The sequence below is a fragment of the Panthera onca genome, chromosome C1 (genome assembly GCF_046562875.1).
Source record: "Panthera onca isolate mPanOnc1 chromosome C1, mPanOnc1 haplotype 2, whole genome shotgun sequence".
Lineage (NCBI taxonomy): Eukaryota > Metazoa > Chordata > Mammalia > Carnivora > Felidae > Panthera > Panthera onca.
In genome coordinates this window covers 72,121,976-72,143,235 of record NC_138346.1, presented here as the reverse complement: position 1 = coordinate 72,143,235, position 21,260 = coordinate 72,121,976, and the positions used below count along the sequence as shown (strand labels likewise).

The 21,260-nt window shown below is 39.9% G+C and overlaps 1 protein-coding gene across 1 annotated transcript in view; it reads right to left on the bottom strand.

The window, feature by feature from the left end:
* Positions 1-21,260, bottom strand: part of PLA2R1 (phospholipase A2 receptor 1) — a 121,329-nt gene that overhangs the window by 87,403 nt on the left and 12,666 nt on the right. The window contains exons 2-3 of the mRNA XM_078451212.2: positions 15,415-15,798; positions 12,597-12,770 (exon numbers count right to left, since the gene is read on the bottom strand). Of these exons, the coding sequence (XP_078307338.2) occupies positions 12,597-12,770; positions 15,415-15,798 (558 nt within the window). The remainder of the gene's footprint in view (positions 1-12,596; positions 12,771-15,414; positions 15,799-21,260) is intronic.

Genomic DNA, 21,260 nt, shown 5'->3' with positions numbered 1-21,260 from the left:
AGTTTTGTTAGATTGTCCTTGGTTTGGATTATCTGTGCCAATCCTTATGGTTAATCAAAAGGAAACTTCCAGTCAAATGTTTGCAACAGGTGCCTATATTCTTCTAACAAGTAAGTTCATTTGTCATTGAATTTTTTTATGTTGATTTTTTTTTGAGAGGGAGGAGGGGCAGAGAGAGAGGGGGACAGAGCATCTGAAACAGGCTCTGTGCTGACAGCAGAAAGCCCAGTGTAGGGCTCAGACTCATGAACCTTGAACTCATGAACCAGGAGATCATGACCTGAGAGGAAACCAAAGTTGGATGCTTAATTGACTGAGCCACCCAGGTGTCCCTGACATTTGGTTTTAACTAAAATATTAAGAATTTGTACTTCTGTGCAGTCAGACACAAGTCTTCTCTCTTCTTCTCTAGGTAGACTGTGTGTCACTCCACGGATCTTATTTGAAGGTTGTATGGTAACAAATGGGATGAAAGTGCTACCCTGGGCCTGGGCACTGGGATGTGCTGTCCTGATTTCCCTTCAGGATCAAAGGCCTTATTTCTGCAGCTGTCAGCAGACACATTCCAGTATTAATTAGACCTTTTTCAAGGACTGCCTTTGCAGAAGTCACTTTCCCCAATATCTCCTTTTCCAAAGGCGGCCTGCAAACTATGACTGGTCCGTGCAGGGCTATAGGTCCCTCCTCTCACCTCAACTGGGAGTAATTCCAGCCTGAGAACTTCTCATAGAGTCAGTCTAGGGGTCACCAGGCCTGCATCACAGTCCTGCACAATGCTACTTTCTTCCCTTGCTTTCCACATGTATTGATCCTTGAACATTCCCCAAGAGACCTGCTGTTCATCTCTGCCTCAGGGACTGCTTCCCAGGAACCCACTTGGCATAGGCTCCCATCTTGGCCTGGAGCATTAACATTTACTTATTCTTATTTTTCTTGCTTCTTCATACAAAGTCTCTCTTCCCAAGCCACTGAAAATCGCAAGATTGAAGGCTGATGTCTCAGGTGCATTTAATTATTCTTGAAAAATTCTAAGGGCTGGAATCATATTGTTACTTTTCTTTGCATCTATGGTTGTCTTTATACTGTTTCTTCTGTCACTAAATTATGAGCTCCTTAAGGAAAGCAACTGTGTCCTACATATCTTTGTATCTCCTACTATTTGATGAAAGAGTACAAAATATTTTTGCACCATGTTATAAATAGGTGATTCTCCCCTTCCCCCAAGTATACCTCTCTTCTAATGAACTGAAGTCTATTCATGTCAACGCTGATTTTATTATGGATTTTGACTGGGATGCAGCCATTCCTTTCCTCTATTAACATGGCTGTTTTTTCTTCCCTAAGGATACAGCCTTGCCATTGTCCCAAGTCAACTGTCTCTTGCCACTTTAAAAAATTTTTGAGTTCTTCAAAAAAATTAATTCTCATATTATTAGAGCAACTCCAAGCTATAAAGTTATTATTTTCTCTCTCTTTTGTCTTTATTATTATTATTATTATTATTTTAAAATATTTATTTACTTTTGAGAGAGAGAGAGTGCAAGCGGGGGAGGAGCACAGAGAGAGAGAGAGGGAGACACAGAATCCGAAGCAGGCTCCAGGCTCTGAGCTGTCAGCACAGAGCTCAACACAGGGCTCAGGCTCACAAACTGTGAGATCATGACCTGAGCTGAAGTCAGACATTCAACCAACTGAGCCACCCAGGCGCCCCTAGTCTTTCATTTACTCATCATATAGTTGGTGGGTACCTGCTCTCTGCAAAGTGTTGGTAAATCTCATGTAAAAAGAATATCAGACCAAGTCAGGACCTCCTGCTGTACATTCCCAATGCCTTACAGGGCTTCTTGGTAGCCCTGATCACAACTGAAATTAAATGATGTATTTAATTTTTCTCATTAGTTCTCTGTTTTTCCTGATAAAATGTAAGTATCAGGAAAGTAGGTACCATGTTCCATCTTTTTCATGCTATTTCCCAAGCATACCCATCTGCATTTAAAGGGAATTGGGTAGAGGAGAATATACTATCAAAGGAAGCTGAGAAATGGTGGCCACAAAAGAAAGAAGAGAGCTAGTAGATGTGGGTCCTGGAAGCCCAAGAAAAGAGATGGTGTGAATTTTGTTACATGTTGCTAAATCTTTAAGTTGAGGACTGAGTCCATAAGTGAGCATGGAGCACTGTTTCAACAGAGGAGCCCAATCATTTGCCTTCTCTATGCCTGCACCCAACAGGGGAGCACAGAAAAGTCATTCTGATCATTTGATTATCAACCACCCTCAATACTTCCTGGAAGTACTGCTAGTTTTCTCTAGTAAGCTTGCTCTCCAGCAGCCACAATACTCATTTCACACTTTTTCTGTTGTCCAAACTTTTTGTTACTTCTTCCCCTTCTTCAGAGAGAAAGTCTACAGCCACTGGACCAGTTTTTCCTCATCTTCTCCTATGACCTAATCAATCAAACTTCTTGGACCTGTACCACCCTCTCCCTCTTCAGAAATTGTCCTTACATCTATGCAAGGCCAGTCTGTCCATCTATGTTCTAGATCCTACTTCCTCTGTCTTCGGAGAGATCATATATACACAGTCAATTGCTTTCACTTTGCTGTATCTTCAACCTCTCTCTGTTAGATCATTTCCACATGTATTCAAAGATGGTCTAGTGTCTCTCATCCTCAAACAATAAGAAACAAAAATACTTCCTCCCTTGACCTCCCGATCCCAGTCATTGCCTTTTCTCTACCCCCATTAGTGAAATCCTTTTATACACATACTATCTTCAATTACTCATCTCCCATTTACTCATTCAAAAAAATAAGTTTTATTGAGATATACTTGACATGACATATAACTCATTTAAAGTATATAATTCAATGATTTCTAGTATATTCAAAGAATTGTGCAACCATCACCACAATTAGATTTAGAACATTTTCATCACTCAGGACCCATTAGTAGTCACTTTCCATTTCCCCCTCAATCCCTATCCCCACCTTCAGTCCAAGGCTGATCAGACTAATCTTGTCTCTGTCTTTATAGACTGTCGCTTATTCTGGACAGTTCATATAAATGGAATTGTATAATATGTGGTCTTTTGTGACTGGCTTCTTTCAGTTAGCATACTGTTCCTAGGAGTCGTCTATGTTGTAGCATGTACCAGCACTTTACTTCTTTTTATTGCCCCAAAATATCCCACTGTATGGCTATATTACATGTTATTTATGCCTTGATCAGTTGATAGACATTTGGGTTGTTTCCATTTTTGGGCTTTTATGAATAATGCTGCTATGAGCATCTGTTTATAGATTATTGTATGGGTACATGTTTTCATTTCTCCTAGATACATACCTAGGAGTGGAATTGCAGGATCATGTAACTCGATGTTTAACCTTTTGAAGAACTGACAGACTGTTTTCCAAAGCAGCTGTACCCTTTTACAATTCTACCAGTGGCAGATGAGAGCTTCAGTTTCTCTGTATCTTCATCAGCACTTGTTATCTGTCTTTCTGATTGTAGCCATCCTGCTGGTTGTAAAGTGGCATCTCATCGTGGGTACTGTTTGAATTTCCCTGATGGCTAAAGATGAGCATCTTTTCATGTGCTTATTGGCCATTTGTAAATCTTTTCTGGAGAAAAGTATATTCAGATACTTTACCCATTTTTGAATTGGCTTGTCTTTTGATTATTGAATTAATTAGAATTCTTTATATATTCTAGATATAAAGTCCCTTATCAGATATATGATTTGCAAATATTTTCTTCCATTCCATGGGTTGTCTTCTTATGTTCTTGATACTGTCCTTTGAAACACAATTTTTTTTAATATTGATGAACTCCAATTTATCTATTTTTTTGTTCCTTGAATTCTGATGTCATATCTAAGAACGCATTGCCATATTCAAGAGCATGAAGCTATGTCCCTATATATTTTTCTAAGAGTTTCAGTTTTATCTTTTCCATTTAAGTCTTTGATCTATTTGGGGTTAATTTTTTTATAAGGTGAGAGAGAGATAGGAGTTCCATTTCATTCTTTTGATTGTGAATATCCAGTTTCCCTTACTATTTGCTGAAAGACTATTCTTTCCCCATTAAATTATCTTGGCATCCTTATCCAAAGTCAATGAACCATAAATGTGGACTTGCAATTTTATTCCAGTTTTTTAAAGTTTATTTATTTATGTTTTAGTAATCTTTACATCCAGCGTGGGACCCAGACTTACAACCCCAAGATCAAGAGTCGCATGTTCTTCCAAGTGATCCAGTCAGGCACTCCTAGTCAATTTTTTTTTTTTTTTTTTTTTTTACTCCTAGTCAATTTTGACAGTACTACATTGTCTTGATTACTATACCTCTGCATAAGTTTTGAAATTGGGAAGTATAAGTCCTCCAACTTTGTTCTCTTTTTCATTTCATTTTGGCTCTCTTGGATTCTTTGAATTTCCATATGAATTTTAGGATAAATTTTTCACTTTTTACGAAGAAGTCAGCCAGAATTTTAAAGAGATTGAGGTAATAGTGCCTTAGCAATATTAAGTCTTTTGGTCCCATGAGCATGGAATATGTTTTCATTTTAGGTCTTCTTGAACTTCTTTCAACTATATTTTGTAGTTTTAAGAGTATAAGTTTTTCACTTCTTTTGTTAAATGTTTCCCGAAGTATTTTATGTATTATTTTGGATGCTATTATAAATGGAATTGATTTCTTAATTTAATTTCTGCGTTGTTCAATGATACTGTACTGAAATACAGTTGATTTTTGTATATTGATCTTGTATCCTATGAATGTGTTTATTACTTGTAATTTTTTTTTAATGGATTCGTTAGAATTTTATATGTACAAGATCATGTCATCTGCAAATAGAGATAGTTTTAATTCCTGTTTCCAATCTGGATGCCTTTTATTTCATTTTCTTGCCTACTTGACCTGATTAGAACCTCCAGTACAATGTTGAATAGAGGTGGTGACAGTGGACATTCTCATCTGACTCCTGATCATATGAGGAAAGCATCCAGTATTTCACCATTAATTATGTTTGTGGGTTTTTCATAGATGCTCCTATTAGGGTGAGGAAATTCCCTTCTGTTCTTGGTTTTTAGTGTTTTTTTTTTTTTAATTCCATGAAGGGATGTTAAATTTTGTCAAATATTTTTTTTCTGCATTCATTGAAATAATCATGTGGCTTTTGCCCTTTTTCCTATTGATATGGGTATTATATTAATGGTTTTCAGATTTTAAACCACTTTTGCATTCTTGGGATAAATCATGGTATACAATTCTTTTTGTATGTTGTTGAGTTCTGTTTGCCAGTATTTTGTTGAGGATTTATGCATCTACATTATGAGAAATATTGGTCTGTACTTTTCTTTCATTATAATGCCTTTGTTTGGTTTCAATATCAAGGTAATACTGGCCTCACAGAATGAATTAGGAAGTGTTCTCTCCTCTTCTGTTTTTCCATTTACTCTCTAACCCACTCAGTCTGGCAACTAGAGCACATCTTGTTAAGCCCATCAATGACCTCCATGTTGCCAAGTCCAGCAAACACTTAAGTTTCAGATCTTGTCAAATCAAGCCCGTCAGCCACGTTTGGCAAGTTGAGCTTTCTCTCTTGGCAGATATACTCTCTTTTCTTGACTTTACATGCTTGGTTACACTTCTACCTCTTTGGCCGCCTAGTCTCAGTCTCCTTTGCTGGTTCATTCTTCTCTGGTCAAACTGAGTGTTTAGGTCTTAAGACTTGGGCCTGAACCCCTTTCTTTCTATTCTACACATACTCTAGACTATCTAACCCATTACTGCAACTCTCAGATATTTAGAGGCCTTTACGTCTAACTGCCTAGTCCACATCTCACATGATTGACTGATATGTAACCAGTTCCAGTCTGAATGCTTGATTGTCTCTTCCAAATCTGTATCTCCATTAACTTAGCTATGCATATCAGAAACCTGGGGTCTTAATTAACATCTCATTTTCTCCCTTATCTCCTTTAAGTCTCTCCTTACCAGTGAGGAGTCCCACCTCCTGGTTAAAAATCTATATATGATTTTTCAGGCCTGACCATAGGCAATTACAAAGGTTTTACCCGGCAGACTTCATGGGGGAAGGATGCACTCCCACATCGGACTTGGCTCATAGCCAGTGCACTGAAGTCTCTGAAGGGAGTTTTAGTCAAAGACTCAGGTCCCCTGGCCCATCATGCTCTTCACTTGTTTGCATTCCTAGCCCTGGAACCTTCATTTCTAGGCCTCTTTATCTGCGGCCTTGGGATGATATCCTCTTCATGTACCTCTGCTGAGGTTGGGGGTGGAGGAGGGGGAACTTTCTGAAGACACTTTTACTCACTCTGACTCTCACTCAGTCCTTTTCCACTACTAGCTTTTCTCCCCTCCTTACCCTTGATCCCAGAGTCCACAAAACTGAGGAAGCTTTTGTTGAGAGCCCTCTGATCCTTTTGACCCTCAACCAGTGTGCCATTTCATAAGGAAAAATGGAACAAGAGGAGTTGGTACTTCCTCCCACTTTAGGCTCTTGCTTACATCTGACAGTAAGTGATGAAAGGCTTTAACTCTTTCATTTTTGGCTTGTTGCTTGAATCAACCACTCAGGCACCCGACAGCTCAGCTCCTTCTCTCCAGCTCAGCTGTGTTCCTGACAATCACATCCTATTCAGTCTATTTCCAAATTAGATCTTCAATACATCTATTCTCCAATCCCCTTTCTGCTACCTAACCCAAGTCACCACTATCCCTGGGTCAACTACTGATGTGGCCTTATAACTGATCTCCAGGATTTCTCTCTTACTCCCTTCTAAGCTATTTGCCATAAAGAAGTCAGAATGACCCTTAAAATTTTGTAAATCATTATCACATCACTGCTTAAGATCCTTTTATAGCTTCCATTTATAGTTAGAATTAGGTAACTCTTTACCCCTAGGACACCTTGAATTATCTTGCCTCTGCATGAGTTGACCTCTGCCAACCTCTCCAGAATGTCTTGTTCCTTTCTCCCTTACTCACTGTGCTCTTGCCACGTTGCCTTTCCTAGATAGTAGCAGTCACCTCTTTCCCTCCTCAAAGCCTTCAGACACATGGCTAGTGGCATGCTGGGAGTGATGGTGGGGAAGCAGTCACCCTCGACAGGTAACAGTATTTTATCACGGACGTTGTTTAGAATTGTCAGTGCATGTGCACGGTGAGTCAAAAGTAGATTAACCTGTAGTTGGTTTTATTATTTCTTTTCAGTTCTATTCAAACAATATATTCCCTTATTGCCGGTACACCCAGTGCTGACCAGGCCTATAGGCTTCTTTTCAGCTTGCCTCTTTGGTACACTGCTGCACCATGCACCTGTGAATGGATATCTCATCCCCTCACTTTCTATCTTGATAACGCTTACTCATCTCTTGGACTAGAGTTTAAATACAACATACTCAGGAACGCCTTCCTTGACTCACAAATTTAAATTAGATTTCTTACTGATAACAACATTTTGTTAAAGTAGTACTTATCAAAAATTGTAATTATATATTAATTTGGGTATCATTCTCGAATGTGAACTTCATTAGGGCAGGCACTATGACTTTCATCTTTCATGTTCATGGCTGTAATCTCAGCAGTGAGCTTGGCACATAGTAGGTGTTCAATACAAATTTGTGGGACTGAATGAATGAATGATTTGTGGAAGTGGAGATCAGGCATGCATTGTCATAGAAGTAAAGGAGAGACAGAGAAAATGAAAGCAAGGTGAAGAGGTATAGACAATTCTTTTGAACTGTCTGTTGGGGAGTGGTGAAAGACATGGGTGTTTTCAGGAGGCATAAGTGGGGATGAGGGTGTCCTACTATTTTTAAGATGTTATTTTAAGACATGAGCATGTTTGACTGCTAATGGAGAAGGATCCAATAGAGTGGTGTGCACTGAAATTACTTAGAAGACTTGTTAAAACAGATTGCAGAGCTGCACTTCTAGAATTTCTGATATAGTTGTTTGGGGCTATGGCTGATAATTTGCATTTCTAGCAAGCCTGCAGGGAATGGTGATCCTGCCAGAATGGGGATCACACATTGAGAAACACTTAGATACAGGTTGGAGAAGGATGAATGTGGGGCTCTGGAGTCCAAGGGTGGGGGAGAATTTGCCTTAGGGTAGAAGGAGGAACACCATTGTACAGGATGGAGGAAAAAAGATGGGTGCAGACCCAAGTAGGTTTAAAGGTTAGGGAGCAGGAAATTGTCAAAACTTCCCCTCTGATAGATCCTGTTTTCATTATGAGTAGGAATTGAGGTCATTTCAGGAGAATCAGGAAGGAGAATCGGGGGTAGGGTAAGAAGTTAGAGGAGGATAGAGAGGTTGGTAGTGTCACTGTGGTGAGCAAGTGAGCAGCATGACAAAAGACTATAGCATTGCAACCAGTGTTGAAGGCTTAGGTGAGGTTTGGAGTCATACATCCGTGTTAGTACCAATCTGCTCTGTTATACCATTGAAGTTAGTGGTAAAAAAACTGTATCAGCTGAATAAGGTTCAAGGGCAATCCTCAGGCTATTTCAGAGGTTAGTATCTTAAAAATATCTCAAACTAACTAAACATGACTGTCCAGCTGTATAAAACACACAATTAAGAGGTACTTAGGGGGGCGCCTGGGTGGCTCAGTTGGTTGGGCGGCCGACTTCAGCTCAGGTCATGATCTCGTGGTCCGTGAGTTCGAGCCCCGCGTCGGGCTCTGTGCTGACAGCTCAGAGCCTGGAGCCTATTTCAGATTCTGTGTCTCCCTCTCTCTGACCCTCCCCTGTTCATGCTCTGTCTCTCCCTGTCTCAAAAATAAATAAAACGTTAAAAAAAAATTAAAAAAAAAAAAGAGGTACTTAGGATGGCAAAGAATTGCCTCTAAACAAACCCAGAGAGATTTCTATATACTCCTTGTTCCTGAAAATTTATAGTGATAGGTATTTTATTGCATCTTTCACTGCCAGTGTGTTTGTATATGTAGTAATATTAAATTTAAAATTTGCTCACTTAAAATCAACTTTTTTTTTTAAAAAAAAGAAGCATCATTTTACGTTGAGATACTAAAAACTTCCATTAAGAAAGATGATATACAGAAGCACAAATCTTTATTCCACTCACTCCTCCCTATTCTATCCACTTGTTGCTCCTGTGGAAAGAGCCATCAGCTTGCTCAGATTTCACCCTCTGACACATCATTTTGAGTTATGTTGGTCACCAGGAACTAAAAGTAACAAGAAAGGAAGAAAACTGGAACTGTAATTTAGCACTTTACAAATATACATGCACTACTGGTTGTGGTAAAGGTCAGGAGAGCTGGAATCTAGCAGGCTGTCAAGCAGAAGCAGAAGCAGCTTCTGCGCTATCAGAAGACTGGGGTGGCACAGGGGGTGAAAAGCCCCAAGCACCACTACACCCAGGCTTCCATCTGGGAAATAATAATTGCATAAGAGACAGAGGATGGTAAAGGGCTTTTCACAGAACCTCAAGAATACAGTGAAATACATGTTAATGCTGTTGGTGTTGGTTCAGGTACTTTTAATAAGGACATCTATGAGAGATAGAAATGGAAAGAGAAGACAATGCAAATGATAGGACATCTGACTCAAGAATCTAAGGAGCATAGGGATTATAAATACATCCACCTACATACAGATATTCAGATTCAGATAGAGAAGGTTAATGACTAAGCAGTTATTAAACAATGAAACACTTTCATGCTGGTTGGTGAATAGCTGCCATCCTGAGCTCCCTGAGGGCCCCTTGCTGTGCCAGTCTCTCCTGCATCTTTTCCTTCATCCCACCTCCTCACATTCCAGCAGCTGAGGGGTTAATACCAGCACTGGGCCTTTGGGATTCCTAACCTCCATGCTAAAGTCTCTACTTGGATTGGTCAATAGCACATAACATATTAGTGGTTAAATGTCTTAATATCACCTATGTATATGGATCTATGTGGCACAGGATTATCTGCATGCTATGAATTGTCTGATGAAGAATTATCTGCAACAGGATCATTTTGGGTACTTGTCAAAAATGCAGATGCTTACTTCTTGATATGTCTCTGGAGGCAAGGAAAATAAAAGCGAAAGTGAACTATTGGGACCTCATCAAGATAAAAAGCTTCTGCACAGCAAAGGAAATAATCAACAAAGCTAAAAGGCAACCAATGGAATGGAAGATGATATTTGCAAATGACATACTGGATAAAGGGTTAGTATTTAAAATTTATAAAGAACTTACCAAACTCAACACCCAAAAAACAAACAACCCAGTGAAGAAACTAGCAGAAGACATGAATAGACACTTTTCCAAAGAAAATATCCAGATGACTAACAGACACATGAAAAGATGCTCAACATCACTCATCATCAGGGAAATACAAATCAAAACCACAATGGGATACCACCTCACACCTGTCAGAATGGCTAAAATGGACTATTCAGGAAACAACAAATCTTGGCGAAGATGTGGAGAAAGGGGAACCCTTTTGCACTGTTGGTGGGAATGCAAACTGGTGCAGCCACTCTGGAAAACAGTATGGAGATTCCTCAAAAGATTAAAAATAGAACTACCCTAGGATCCAGCAATTGCACTACTAGGAATTTATCTAAAGGATACAAAAATGCTGATTCGAAGGGGCACATGCACCCCGATGTTTATAGCAGCAGTATCAACAATAGCCAAATTATGGAAAGAGCCCAAATGTCCATTGACTAATGAATGGATAAAGAAGATGTGGTATTTATATACAATACAATACTACTCGGTGATGAAAAAGAATGAAATCTTGCCATTTGCAACAGTGTGGATGGAACTAGAGAGTATTATGCTAAGTGAAATAAGTCAGTCAGAGAAAGACAGATGTCATATGGTTTCACTCATATGTGGAATTTAAAACACACAACAGATGAACATAGGGGAAGGGAATGAAAAATATGATAAAAACAGAGAAGGAAGCAAACCATAAGAGACTCTTAAATACAAAGAACAAACTGAGGGTTGCTGGAGGGGAGGTGGACAGGGGGATGGGCTAAATGCGTGATGGGCATTAAGGAGGGCAGTTGTTGGGATGAGCACTGAGTGCCACATGTAGGAGATGAATCACTGGGTTCTACTCCTGAAGCCAAGACTACATGGTATGTTAACTAGCTTGAGTTTAAATTAAAAAAATGCAGATCCTTGGATTCCAGACACTGGACTCACTGCATCTCTGAGAGAGGGGCCAGGATATGCATTTGTACCTATGCCATAGGTGATTCTAGAATATCATATCAAATATAGTCTTGCATTTTCCAGCATAGAGCAAATCTGTACTGTATTACATCTAGACGCCAAGTTCTTTGAAGGCAGGGTCCTAAGTCCTAACACTCTTGGTATTCACTGCTATGCCTGGCTTAGTGCTGTTGACAGACAATAAAGAGAAGGGGTCATTGATTCAGAAGTGCATACTGAAAAGATAAGTTATCTTTGATGATGATACATGTTGATGGTGATGGCTAATCATGGTGAGTGCTTACCATGTGCCAGATAGTATAATTGCCTTAGATGCATCATCTAATTGGATCTCAATAACTCTAAAAGGTACTGTTATGATCTCCACTTTATGGTGAAGAAACTGAGACTCAAGATCTCATTGTTGAAAAGGAAAAGGAAAAGGACCCCAGTCTTGGTCTGTCTGACTTCAAAGCCTATATTCTCTTTTATTCACTAAACCATACTGGTTCTTAGATTACAAAACAATTCTACAGATAACTTATAAATCACATTCTTTGGAATTCATCTCTTCAATTTGCTTTTGCTTCAAATTTATTTGTTGCATTTTGTTATATATATGAAGGAGAGGGGCAAGAAGATGAGATAGTAGGAGCAATACTCTCTGACTTGCAGGAACCAAGGTGAAGGACATTGAATATAGAAAGTAAAAGGTATATATAAATATTCTTCAGTATTTAGGAGCTATTGGAAAACTTTTAGCTAAATAAAAATAAAATAAGTACTAAATGAAAAAAAGTTGGAACATTGCAGCTGTCAGATTTTGAAGTTCTAGCTAGAAATTGAGTAATAAGGAAAGGGAATCAAGATGAGAACTCATTGTTGAGAAATAATGAGGGCAACAGCGATTTTAGAAAGGTCATCAAGGAGCTAGCTGATGCCTGGACTTGACAATGGGCAAGACAAGCAGTCTGGACATGGAGAAATTAAGGCAGCTTATAAGAGGGGGGTGGACTGAAAGTAGATATAAAGAATGAGTTTTATGTGCATTTAGGTTTGTTTTGACGTATTCTGCCCGGAAGCTGGGATTAATGAGCATACGGAGTGTTATAATTTCATTCTGGTTAAAGCATCCTTATGCACTGAGCTTAGTGAAGAAAGGCTAATTAACATCTTTTGAACACAGGAGGGAAAAAAAGAGTATACATCAGAATTGTCTTTTCAAGGCAAAACAAACACAAAATCAAAATCTGGATAAATGGAATCAGAGTGCTTATTCAAACTTCAATATTTCAATCCTGGTGCCTGTCTTTAGATACAGATAACTTTCTAATCATGCTTGATTCATTCATGACATATGGAGAAGCCTAGATTTTGTTCTTACTGGGATCTGGGCAAAATCCCCACTTCTCATCTCTTTCATATCGGCTTGTCGTGGCACACCACAGTAAGTTGTCTTCCCGCCCTTCCCGGGTGCATTCATGATGCCACTGATGGTTATACTGGAAGGGAAACATGCACGGTGTTCCATGGGCATTCCCTTTGATTGTATACAAATCTAGGAGAAAGATAAAGACAAAGTCAAATAAGTATTACGTCAGCTTTATCTTTGGAAACTGTCATATGGTGAATACACTTTTTTATTGACTGAAAACCTACAATGGGTGAGGCCCTTGCTATATCACTGAGAACACTCAGGACCTACTGTCTAGTGTATGTAAAAGTACAAGGGTTCAGAGAGCATGCTGATAAAGTACAAGGGTTCAGAGAGCTTGTTTACATAATTATCTACTTGTTTATTTACTGTGGTGCCCCTGCGACAGTAGCACACATATTTGTTAATGGATGAGAAGGAAAATTAAATGGAGATTTACTTCTTAACTTAAGAAAAATGTTTATTTTGAGAGAGAGCCAGCGAGAGAGCACATGAGCTAGAGAGGGGCAGGGAGAGAATCCCAAGCAGGCTCAACACTCAGCGCAGAGCCTGACCTGGGGCTCAATCCCACAATAATGAGATCATGACCTGACCCAAAATCAATAGTCAGATGCTCAATCGACTGAGCCGCCCTGAGTTTTACTTTACAATACCTTCCACTCCCCAAATACATCAGAGATCAGCATCTGAACCTCAGGAGTTTTATAGGCACCTATTACTTTTTTTCATTCAATAGATATTTATTGAGCATTTAATGTGCCCAGCGCTGGGGATGTACTAATGAGCAAACCTGCAGATGTTCCCTTTCATATGAAGCTTCTGTTCTACTGGGGAGAGACAAAGAGAAAGCAAATACACAAGTAAACACATAATTCCAGGTAGCAGTAAGTGTCATGAAGAAAAACAAAGCAGGGTAGGAAGACAGAATGACTGTGTGTGTGTTTGAAGGGTGGAGGGGCCCTATTTTGGATAGGGTTGTGAGTGAAGACCTCTCTGAGTAAGAACTGGGGGAGGTGAGGGTGCAGGTCTTTGCAGAAGAGTTGTTCTGGTGGGAGGAACAGCAGATACAAAGGGCCTGTAATGAGAACATGTGTGGGGTGAATGGAAAGAGCAAGCAGGTGCAAGAGGAAGTGCAACTGGGGAAGTACTGGAGCGTCAGCTCACAAATGGCCAGCTCTGCCACATTATGGATTTTGGCCTTTACCCTGAGGGTAGTGGGAAGTCACTAAGTGAGTTTTGAATGGGAAAATGACATGATCAGATTTCCATTTTTAAAGACTAACTCAGGGTGCAGGGTAGCAAACAGAACCTACATGGCGAGAGGGGAAAATGGGATGACTAGCTAGGAGACCTCTATCATAGTCAAGGAGAGAGGAGTGTGAAGAGGTGGCCTGTTGGCTGCCTTCTCAGAGTATTACAATAATCGGGCATCCTTGGCCTTAAGCATGACTCAGCAGGGGCTTTCAATGGTGAGGGGGATAAGGACTGCCTTCGATTAAGTTAACAGGTCCTGGAGTGGAAGGGCCAGCTGTGGAGATTCCCACTCCTTCCCCACAATTGGCAAGGGGCTAGACCAAGAGCACCCCACATCATTGGCCCTAGAAGTTTGGGCTGTTGAGGAATTACAGGTGTTTCAGGACACATCCCCTTGTTCCAGTCCTCTGAATTCTGCTCAGTCTTCACTTGAGTGCATAGGAATGTGAGTATCTGCCTAAAAAATTAACACAAAGCAAAATATTAAGTTCTTCCTTAGGACTGTAGACTATTCAGAGTGCTGGCCTGCAGCCCTTGCTTATCGTAGTGAGTCCTGCCAATGGCCTGCTCTTGGCTCTGTCTCTCTTTATTCTTTTCTCGTAGGTACAGGAGAAAGTCCTGCTTTGGATCGTAGGAGTTCCTTGCTCTCCTTCCTAGAGTTGGGGCATCCTTGGCCTTACGCATGACTCAACAGGACTATGCTCTTGTTAAGGCATAATTCTACAGAGCACCATGAGGTCAGGAGCCACATCTGTCTTGTTGGCTTTTATAAATTAAATGCCCAGCCCTACACCAGAGAAACCGTCACTGCTCAATAAATATGTGATGGATGGATGAATGAATGAGGAAAGCTACAGAACAGAATCTAAGAGACAGGATTGCAGTTTCAGAATTTATGCCATTTTACGTTTTTTTTTTTTTTCCTGCTTAACATGTCAAGTATTATAGAACTACGGAGGATGAAAGCCCCCACTCCTGAAACCATTCTTCCCACCGCTTGACACTCGCCAATTGTTCCTGACAGTCGTGTGTGGTTTATCTTTCAATGCCTTGTACGTGACCATCACATGGATGCCAGGCAGGCATGAGGAGGCATTGAGGTGCTCCGTAGACATGCTCATACCTGGGGCTGAGTTTCTACAATAATAGAAACCGTGGCAGGAGAGGTTCTTCTATTCATCCTGACAAGTCTTTACTTCACAGACTTTATCTTCCACCTTTATTTTCTCTTTGTCTCCTATACTTCTGTTCTTTCGTCCCCTTTCCATTGAGTTACTTAAGTGTTTTCTCCTCTAAAACCTTTAAATTCTGAGTTTGCTTCATTAGCTGAATTTAGCAAGTTCATTCTAAGATTCCAATAATCCTTTTATGATAAGCAAGTAGCAACTAAAATGTATTTAGCAGAAGTCCCTTGAGGCTCTGGGTGCTGTCATATAATTTACACATCTTTACTTAGGCATAAGTTTTCTAAATACATGATTTCATAAGTACTTTCATTTAAATTATTTTTTACCTTTGTGCAGATATTCACAAATGCTTCCACCACCTGACATGTAGGAAATCCACTTATGAAGATATTTCCATGAGGCCACAAGCACGTTGTTGTGATTCACCTGGACCGTGTACTGGAGAGGGCCGGTGATCATGTTCCTGTTACAGCGCCATCTCAAGGAAACATGAGTGGAATCACACTCATATATGCTTAGTAGCTGCTCTGGATTCGATAAATTCAGACCCAGGCAACCACTGCCTCCTATGTTAAAAAGGCGGTGGTTTGAAACCCACTTCCACAGCATGTGCTTGTTTGCTGGTTTGCAGTTCTCCAGGATCAGTGAAGATTTGCCTGCTTGAATGCATTTCTTGAGGCTCTCACTCTGGATAACGAATATTCCTTTATCTGAAACAACAAAATAGGAAACGTGGCATGGAACTTTCATTTATCATTAACTAGTGTCATGAGGATCCTGGTGTGCATGTCTAAGATGTTGTATGTGACAATTTACAGCCATTTTGAACAGATCTGAGGTGATGGATGGGTCCACCAGAAGGGCTTTATTTGCACAAAACAGAAGCGTTTCTTAGGAAATATAAATGGACTTGTTGGAACTAATGAGAAAGTGATCTAAGACCTCCATGGCCAGTAGCAAAGGCTGCCTATCAATCCACAGGGGAGAGGTACTATGGTGAAGGAGCTCACCACAACTGGAGAGAGAGCAAGGATTGGTAATAATACTCAGGGCTAAATGGGAGGGACATTGCATGCCCAGAGGTATGGGGATCTTTTGGTTTTCTTTAGACAAGCGCCTGAATATTAGTAACACGGCAGCCAAATCAAGGGCCACTGAAATGAAAACTTCTACCATCAAATTCCTACAGAAAACCGAAAGGATAGAAGCAAAGTGTTGCTTTATGTCTTGATACAAGGTGTAAAGCTGGTGGGGAAGAAAAGCTTCTCCAATTTGCTCTCTGTGCTGAGTCCAGGTGGAGTAAAAAAGTAGGGACATTTGCTGTGGGGATGGCCTATTCACTAGAGAAGCCTTGTTAAGTGGTACCAGCAGGAAGTGGATGCCCAAGACCCCCGCTCAGGCCCCCGCATCATGTGTATTTTCACATGGGAGGTACTAGAGCACCATGGCAGTGGCAAAACCACACAGGCCACAGGGAGATATGGAGAGAGTAGGCTTTTGTGATGCACCTCTGAACCTCTAACGCCCTGAAGATATTTGGGTGAATTTTCTGTGGAAAAACTGTAAGGGCCCAGCCAGGGAATGGGTATTAGCTACCTGCCTGCCATCTGACTATACCTCATCACTGGCCTGGAAGATACCGGTTATACAATTATGAACTTGTTCTCTCATAGGTTTTCTGAAGGTAGAAATCACATCTACTTTCTTCAGTCTAAGCACAGAGTGTACTGAACATGTTTTAGAAGTTGAGTAAATGCTTGGCGTTGATTAGATGTGCTAGCAGCTGTACAGGTCTGCCTGTGTAGGCAGGTAGGCCTAGGCTTCCTGAGTTACCCAGCTCAGAATGTCTGGTCAGGCCCAAGAGTTCTTTTATTCTGTCTTCTTGTAGTTTACCTCCTGTCCATTCTTTAAAAATCTGAAGGGACATTATCAACTTCCCTTTAAAATGACTGTGATTCAGGGCAAGTCGTGTCCTATGGCAGGGGTATAGAAGTGACAGGCAGAGGCCTTCTAGGGATTTGGAACAGCATGGAACGGGCTTCCTTGTGCATGGGGACAAGGGGAAAGTTCTTTTGTTTTTTCCTAAGTTACTTAGGCTGAGAATTGATTTACAGTAACCAAAATCACTTAAGACATTGTTAAAAAAAAGAATGTCAATGTATTAATGAAAGCTATACCTCATTTAATAATTGATAACCTTACTTATAACCATATATTTGAGGAGTTGAATTAGTTGTCAGAAAATTGCTTTGATCATCATATATCAGAGCAAAAGAGAAGGGAGTGTGTGTTTGGGCGGGGGAAGAGAATGAATGGTTTTAGGGAGATTTCATTTAGATCAGGAAATTTGTTTTCCTAATAAAGACCATGTCTGTATGGTTATTAGTAATAGTCATTCAAGATCAAATCTGCCCCTTGCCAATGTGATGTAGACTCTGATAATTAACCTTCTCTTGAACTCTTGTTTTCACCTTTTCACGCCTGGGTAGAACGTTAACCTTAATTTCTGTTGTAATCTCCTAATTACTTTCTAGCTAGCTCAGAGTTTCATTAATTTTTTACTAAAGGATAATCATTTTACTATAACTGTTCTGGAGTTTAGCTTCTATCTCATTTACTTGTTCAAATATATCCACCTACTTACTGGCTAGACCTCAGCTCTCTGGGCCTCAGTTTATATACCTAAGATGGGTAGACAGCCTACCTGGCGAGTGTTTGAGGGCTCTCAAATCAGGCAGATCAGTCTGGAACTTTGGGCAAGTTTTTTAATCTCAGTAAGCCTCACCTTTCCTTTTTGAACTGGGAGCATGTGTGATACTGATCTCATAGGGATGTTAAGGGCATTCCATTAAATAACCCATGCAAAGCACATCACACACCACTTTGGCATGGGAAGACTTCAGCAAGTTGTTAGTATTATTATTGTTACTATTATCCCTCTGGCTTCCTGATTCTTGGTCTGCAAATGCAACTGCAGATCTGGTTGAACACCTGAAGAGTGCTAATATGAGCATCCCCCAAAGACTTCTGTCATTAGCAGAAAAATGCATTTTACTCTAGCTTCTGTAGCACAGTGTGTGTAGACTTTTTAGTGTTAAATGATCCTGAGATCACCTTTTATGGAGGGAAAATACTCTTCAAAATCAAGATAACAAAATATTTTTCTTGTTTGTTCAAATATATGTGCAATCATGAATTAAGAGTCTCCATCTGTTCATCTTCCAAACTAGTATCTACCTGTAAAGTCTATACTGCAGTTCTCTTATAAGAAAGAGAAAAACACATAATGTTGACAAGCAGTGTATGGATAGGCAAATGGATGATCTTTAAGTCAACATGGACATTATATATTATTAACATTTTGGATGAATAAATATTTTTAAATGTTCAAATTATTAAGTGTTAAGAGAAAAGGAGTGGTGTAATCGGAACTTCTGTAGTTACACTAGTGATCATAAAAATACCTTCCTGAAGCAGAAGATATTAGACACACCTAATCCCATGCTGTTCACTTTTGGGGTGTTATTATGTTTTCATGCCCAGCTGCCTTTAGAATGTAGCTTTGGAAAAGTTCCTCAGAATGTATCATAAACAAGTAGCTCTGGCTTACCAATAACAATAAATATGCCATCCCCAAAAGAATACTATGCCACACTAAGCTAAAAAATGACCCAATCCCATTTTCCCATTAAACTATAATAGAATCTGGTCTTGGCACCATTAATCTCCATAAATTCACTGAAGAGAAAACAATTGCCTTCAAATAAACTCTGAGGAGACCCAATATGGGTATCAATATTCTGATCATTATTATATGCATATATAGGCTGTCTGTAACAAACACATAATGTGAAAAAAGCCACCAATCCTTAGCGTCTACAGTCAGGTTTTAAAAAGTATGAAAATCAAATGTGGGAGGAATCAAGATTGATTATATATGTCAAGGACATCAGTTCTGCTTGAACACTGATTAAGTGATTAATGAAGTACTGCCAGAATTACTAAATCTCTTTGCAGTAAAATGTTATTATACTTCCCTTCATAATTATAAGTTTAAGAGGAGAAAAAGGATTGATTTACTAGAAGTAACTTACAAGCTAATATTCATTCTTTTTTATTCCATGGAATAAAATCCATGGAAGACAGTTCTACTTTCTACTTCTGGGTTCCTCTGAAGAGGAGATCATTTTAGACCCACCCTTTGCCCCACAGGATAACATGTACTTTTCAAAGGAATGGGAGGAGAATGCTTCCTTGATCAAGTGTGGAATTTAAGTTTAAGGTAATCCTTTTTTGACTGCATATAGAAAATTACTTCATTCCACAAGCATTCATTGGGTGGTAGGCACTGTGTAGGGCACTAGAGATAGAGGGAGAAATTATTTGCCTAAGTATCTGTCCCTTAAAAGTATACCTATTTCTTCTGAAATCATGAGAATACTCCTAGTTAATGAAAAGAAGGAGGTTCCATCAGTGCCAAAGAAAACATTGTAACCACATTTAAGATAGCCCTGGGGCACCTAGATGGCTCAATCAATTGAGCATCTGACTCTTGATTTCAGTTCAGGTCTTGATCCCAGGGTCGTGGGATAGAGCTCTGTGTTGGGCTCCCCGCTGAGTGTGGAGCCTGCTAAAGATTCCCTCTGTCTCTCCCTCTGCCCCTCTCTCCCATTCGTGCTTGCTCTCTCTCTCTCTCTCTCTCAAATTAAAAAAAAAATAGCCCTTTAAAGCAAGTGGTGAAAAATAAGAACAAGAAAATAGCCCAGAATTCAGAATACTTGACTGGATCCTCAACTATTGTCATGTGTAAGGTGGGCATGACTCCTCAGTGTCATCAGATCATTCTGAGTGGGGAGAGTGTGTGTGTTTGCACACACTTGCCCCTTTTCCAGGGAGGAGACTGAGAACAACACCGGAAGGAATGAGGCCATTTGGAGGAGACTAAATTTTCTTATTTTATTTTATTTTATTTTATTTTATTTTATTTTATTTTATTTTATTTTAACTTTTGAGAGAGACATAACATGAGCAAGGGAGGGGCAGAGAGAGACACACACACACACAGAATCTGAAGCAGGCTCCAGGCTCTGAGCTGTCAGCACAGAGCCCAATATGGGGCTCAAACCCACAAATGTGAGATCATGACCTGAGCTGAATTCGGACACTCAACCGACTGAGCCACTCAGCACCCCCTGGAGGAGACTGACTATCCATAAACCCAGAATCATGAACTTTAAGGCTGGCTGGGACTGAAAGGGTTATGTAATCAAATCATTCTTTTACATTTTTTTCCAAATGTATTTTGTCTTAGTTTAATATCCATATGCATAGTGAGGACCATATAGGTCTAGGCCTATCTTTATTTACATACATTAATTTATAACCTATAAAGGAGAAAATAAACTGCTGCAGATTGTTGCCAAACAATTTGAGGTAGAAAACTTAAAGTTTCAAACAAACATTTTTTTCAGTCCCTAGTATGGTATGTGTTAGGAAGCCTGCAGAAAAAAGGGTATAAATGTCATAGTGTTTGCCCTCAAGGAGTTGCTGTAATCCCCGGGAGTACATCTTGAAATATACGGAAAGAACTATAACAATGTCAAGATATATTTTGATATCAGAGGTATAGATAAGCACAATGACATGGAAGCCAGAGCTAGAAGGGATAGGTTTGGCCTATCAGAGAAATCTCTTTCAATCTCTCTCTCTCTCTCTCTCTCTCTCTCTCTCTCTCTCTCTCTCCCTCTCCCTCTCCCTCTCTCTCTCTCTCTCTCTCTCTCAATTTCTCTCTCTGTCTCTCTGTCTCTCTCTCTCTCTCTCTCACACACACACACACACACACACACACACACACACACACAGACACACGCATTTTCATTCACCAGTCATTTATTAGGGACGTAACATTTGTCACACACGGAGGTACCTTGGTGAACTGGCCAGACATGGTAACCTGTTCTCACTGCAGAGACAAAAAGTTCTAAATAGTGGAGGAGGTCTATAGATGCACAGCTGGTTAAGTGGGACAAAGGGGCACAGAGCGAATGTCACCAAAGTTCAGAAGTGACAAAAATAATCAGCTCTAGGGTGATGAGAGCCTACCTATATAAAAGAATTTGGTGGTTATAGAATATAAAGTTGGAAAGAGGTGGTTTGGGGTCATTTTATGAAG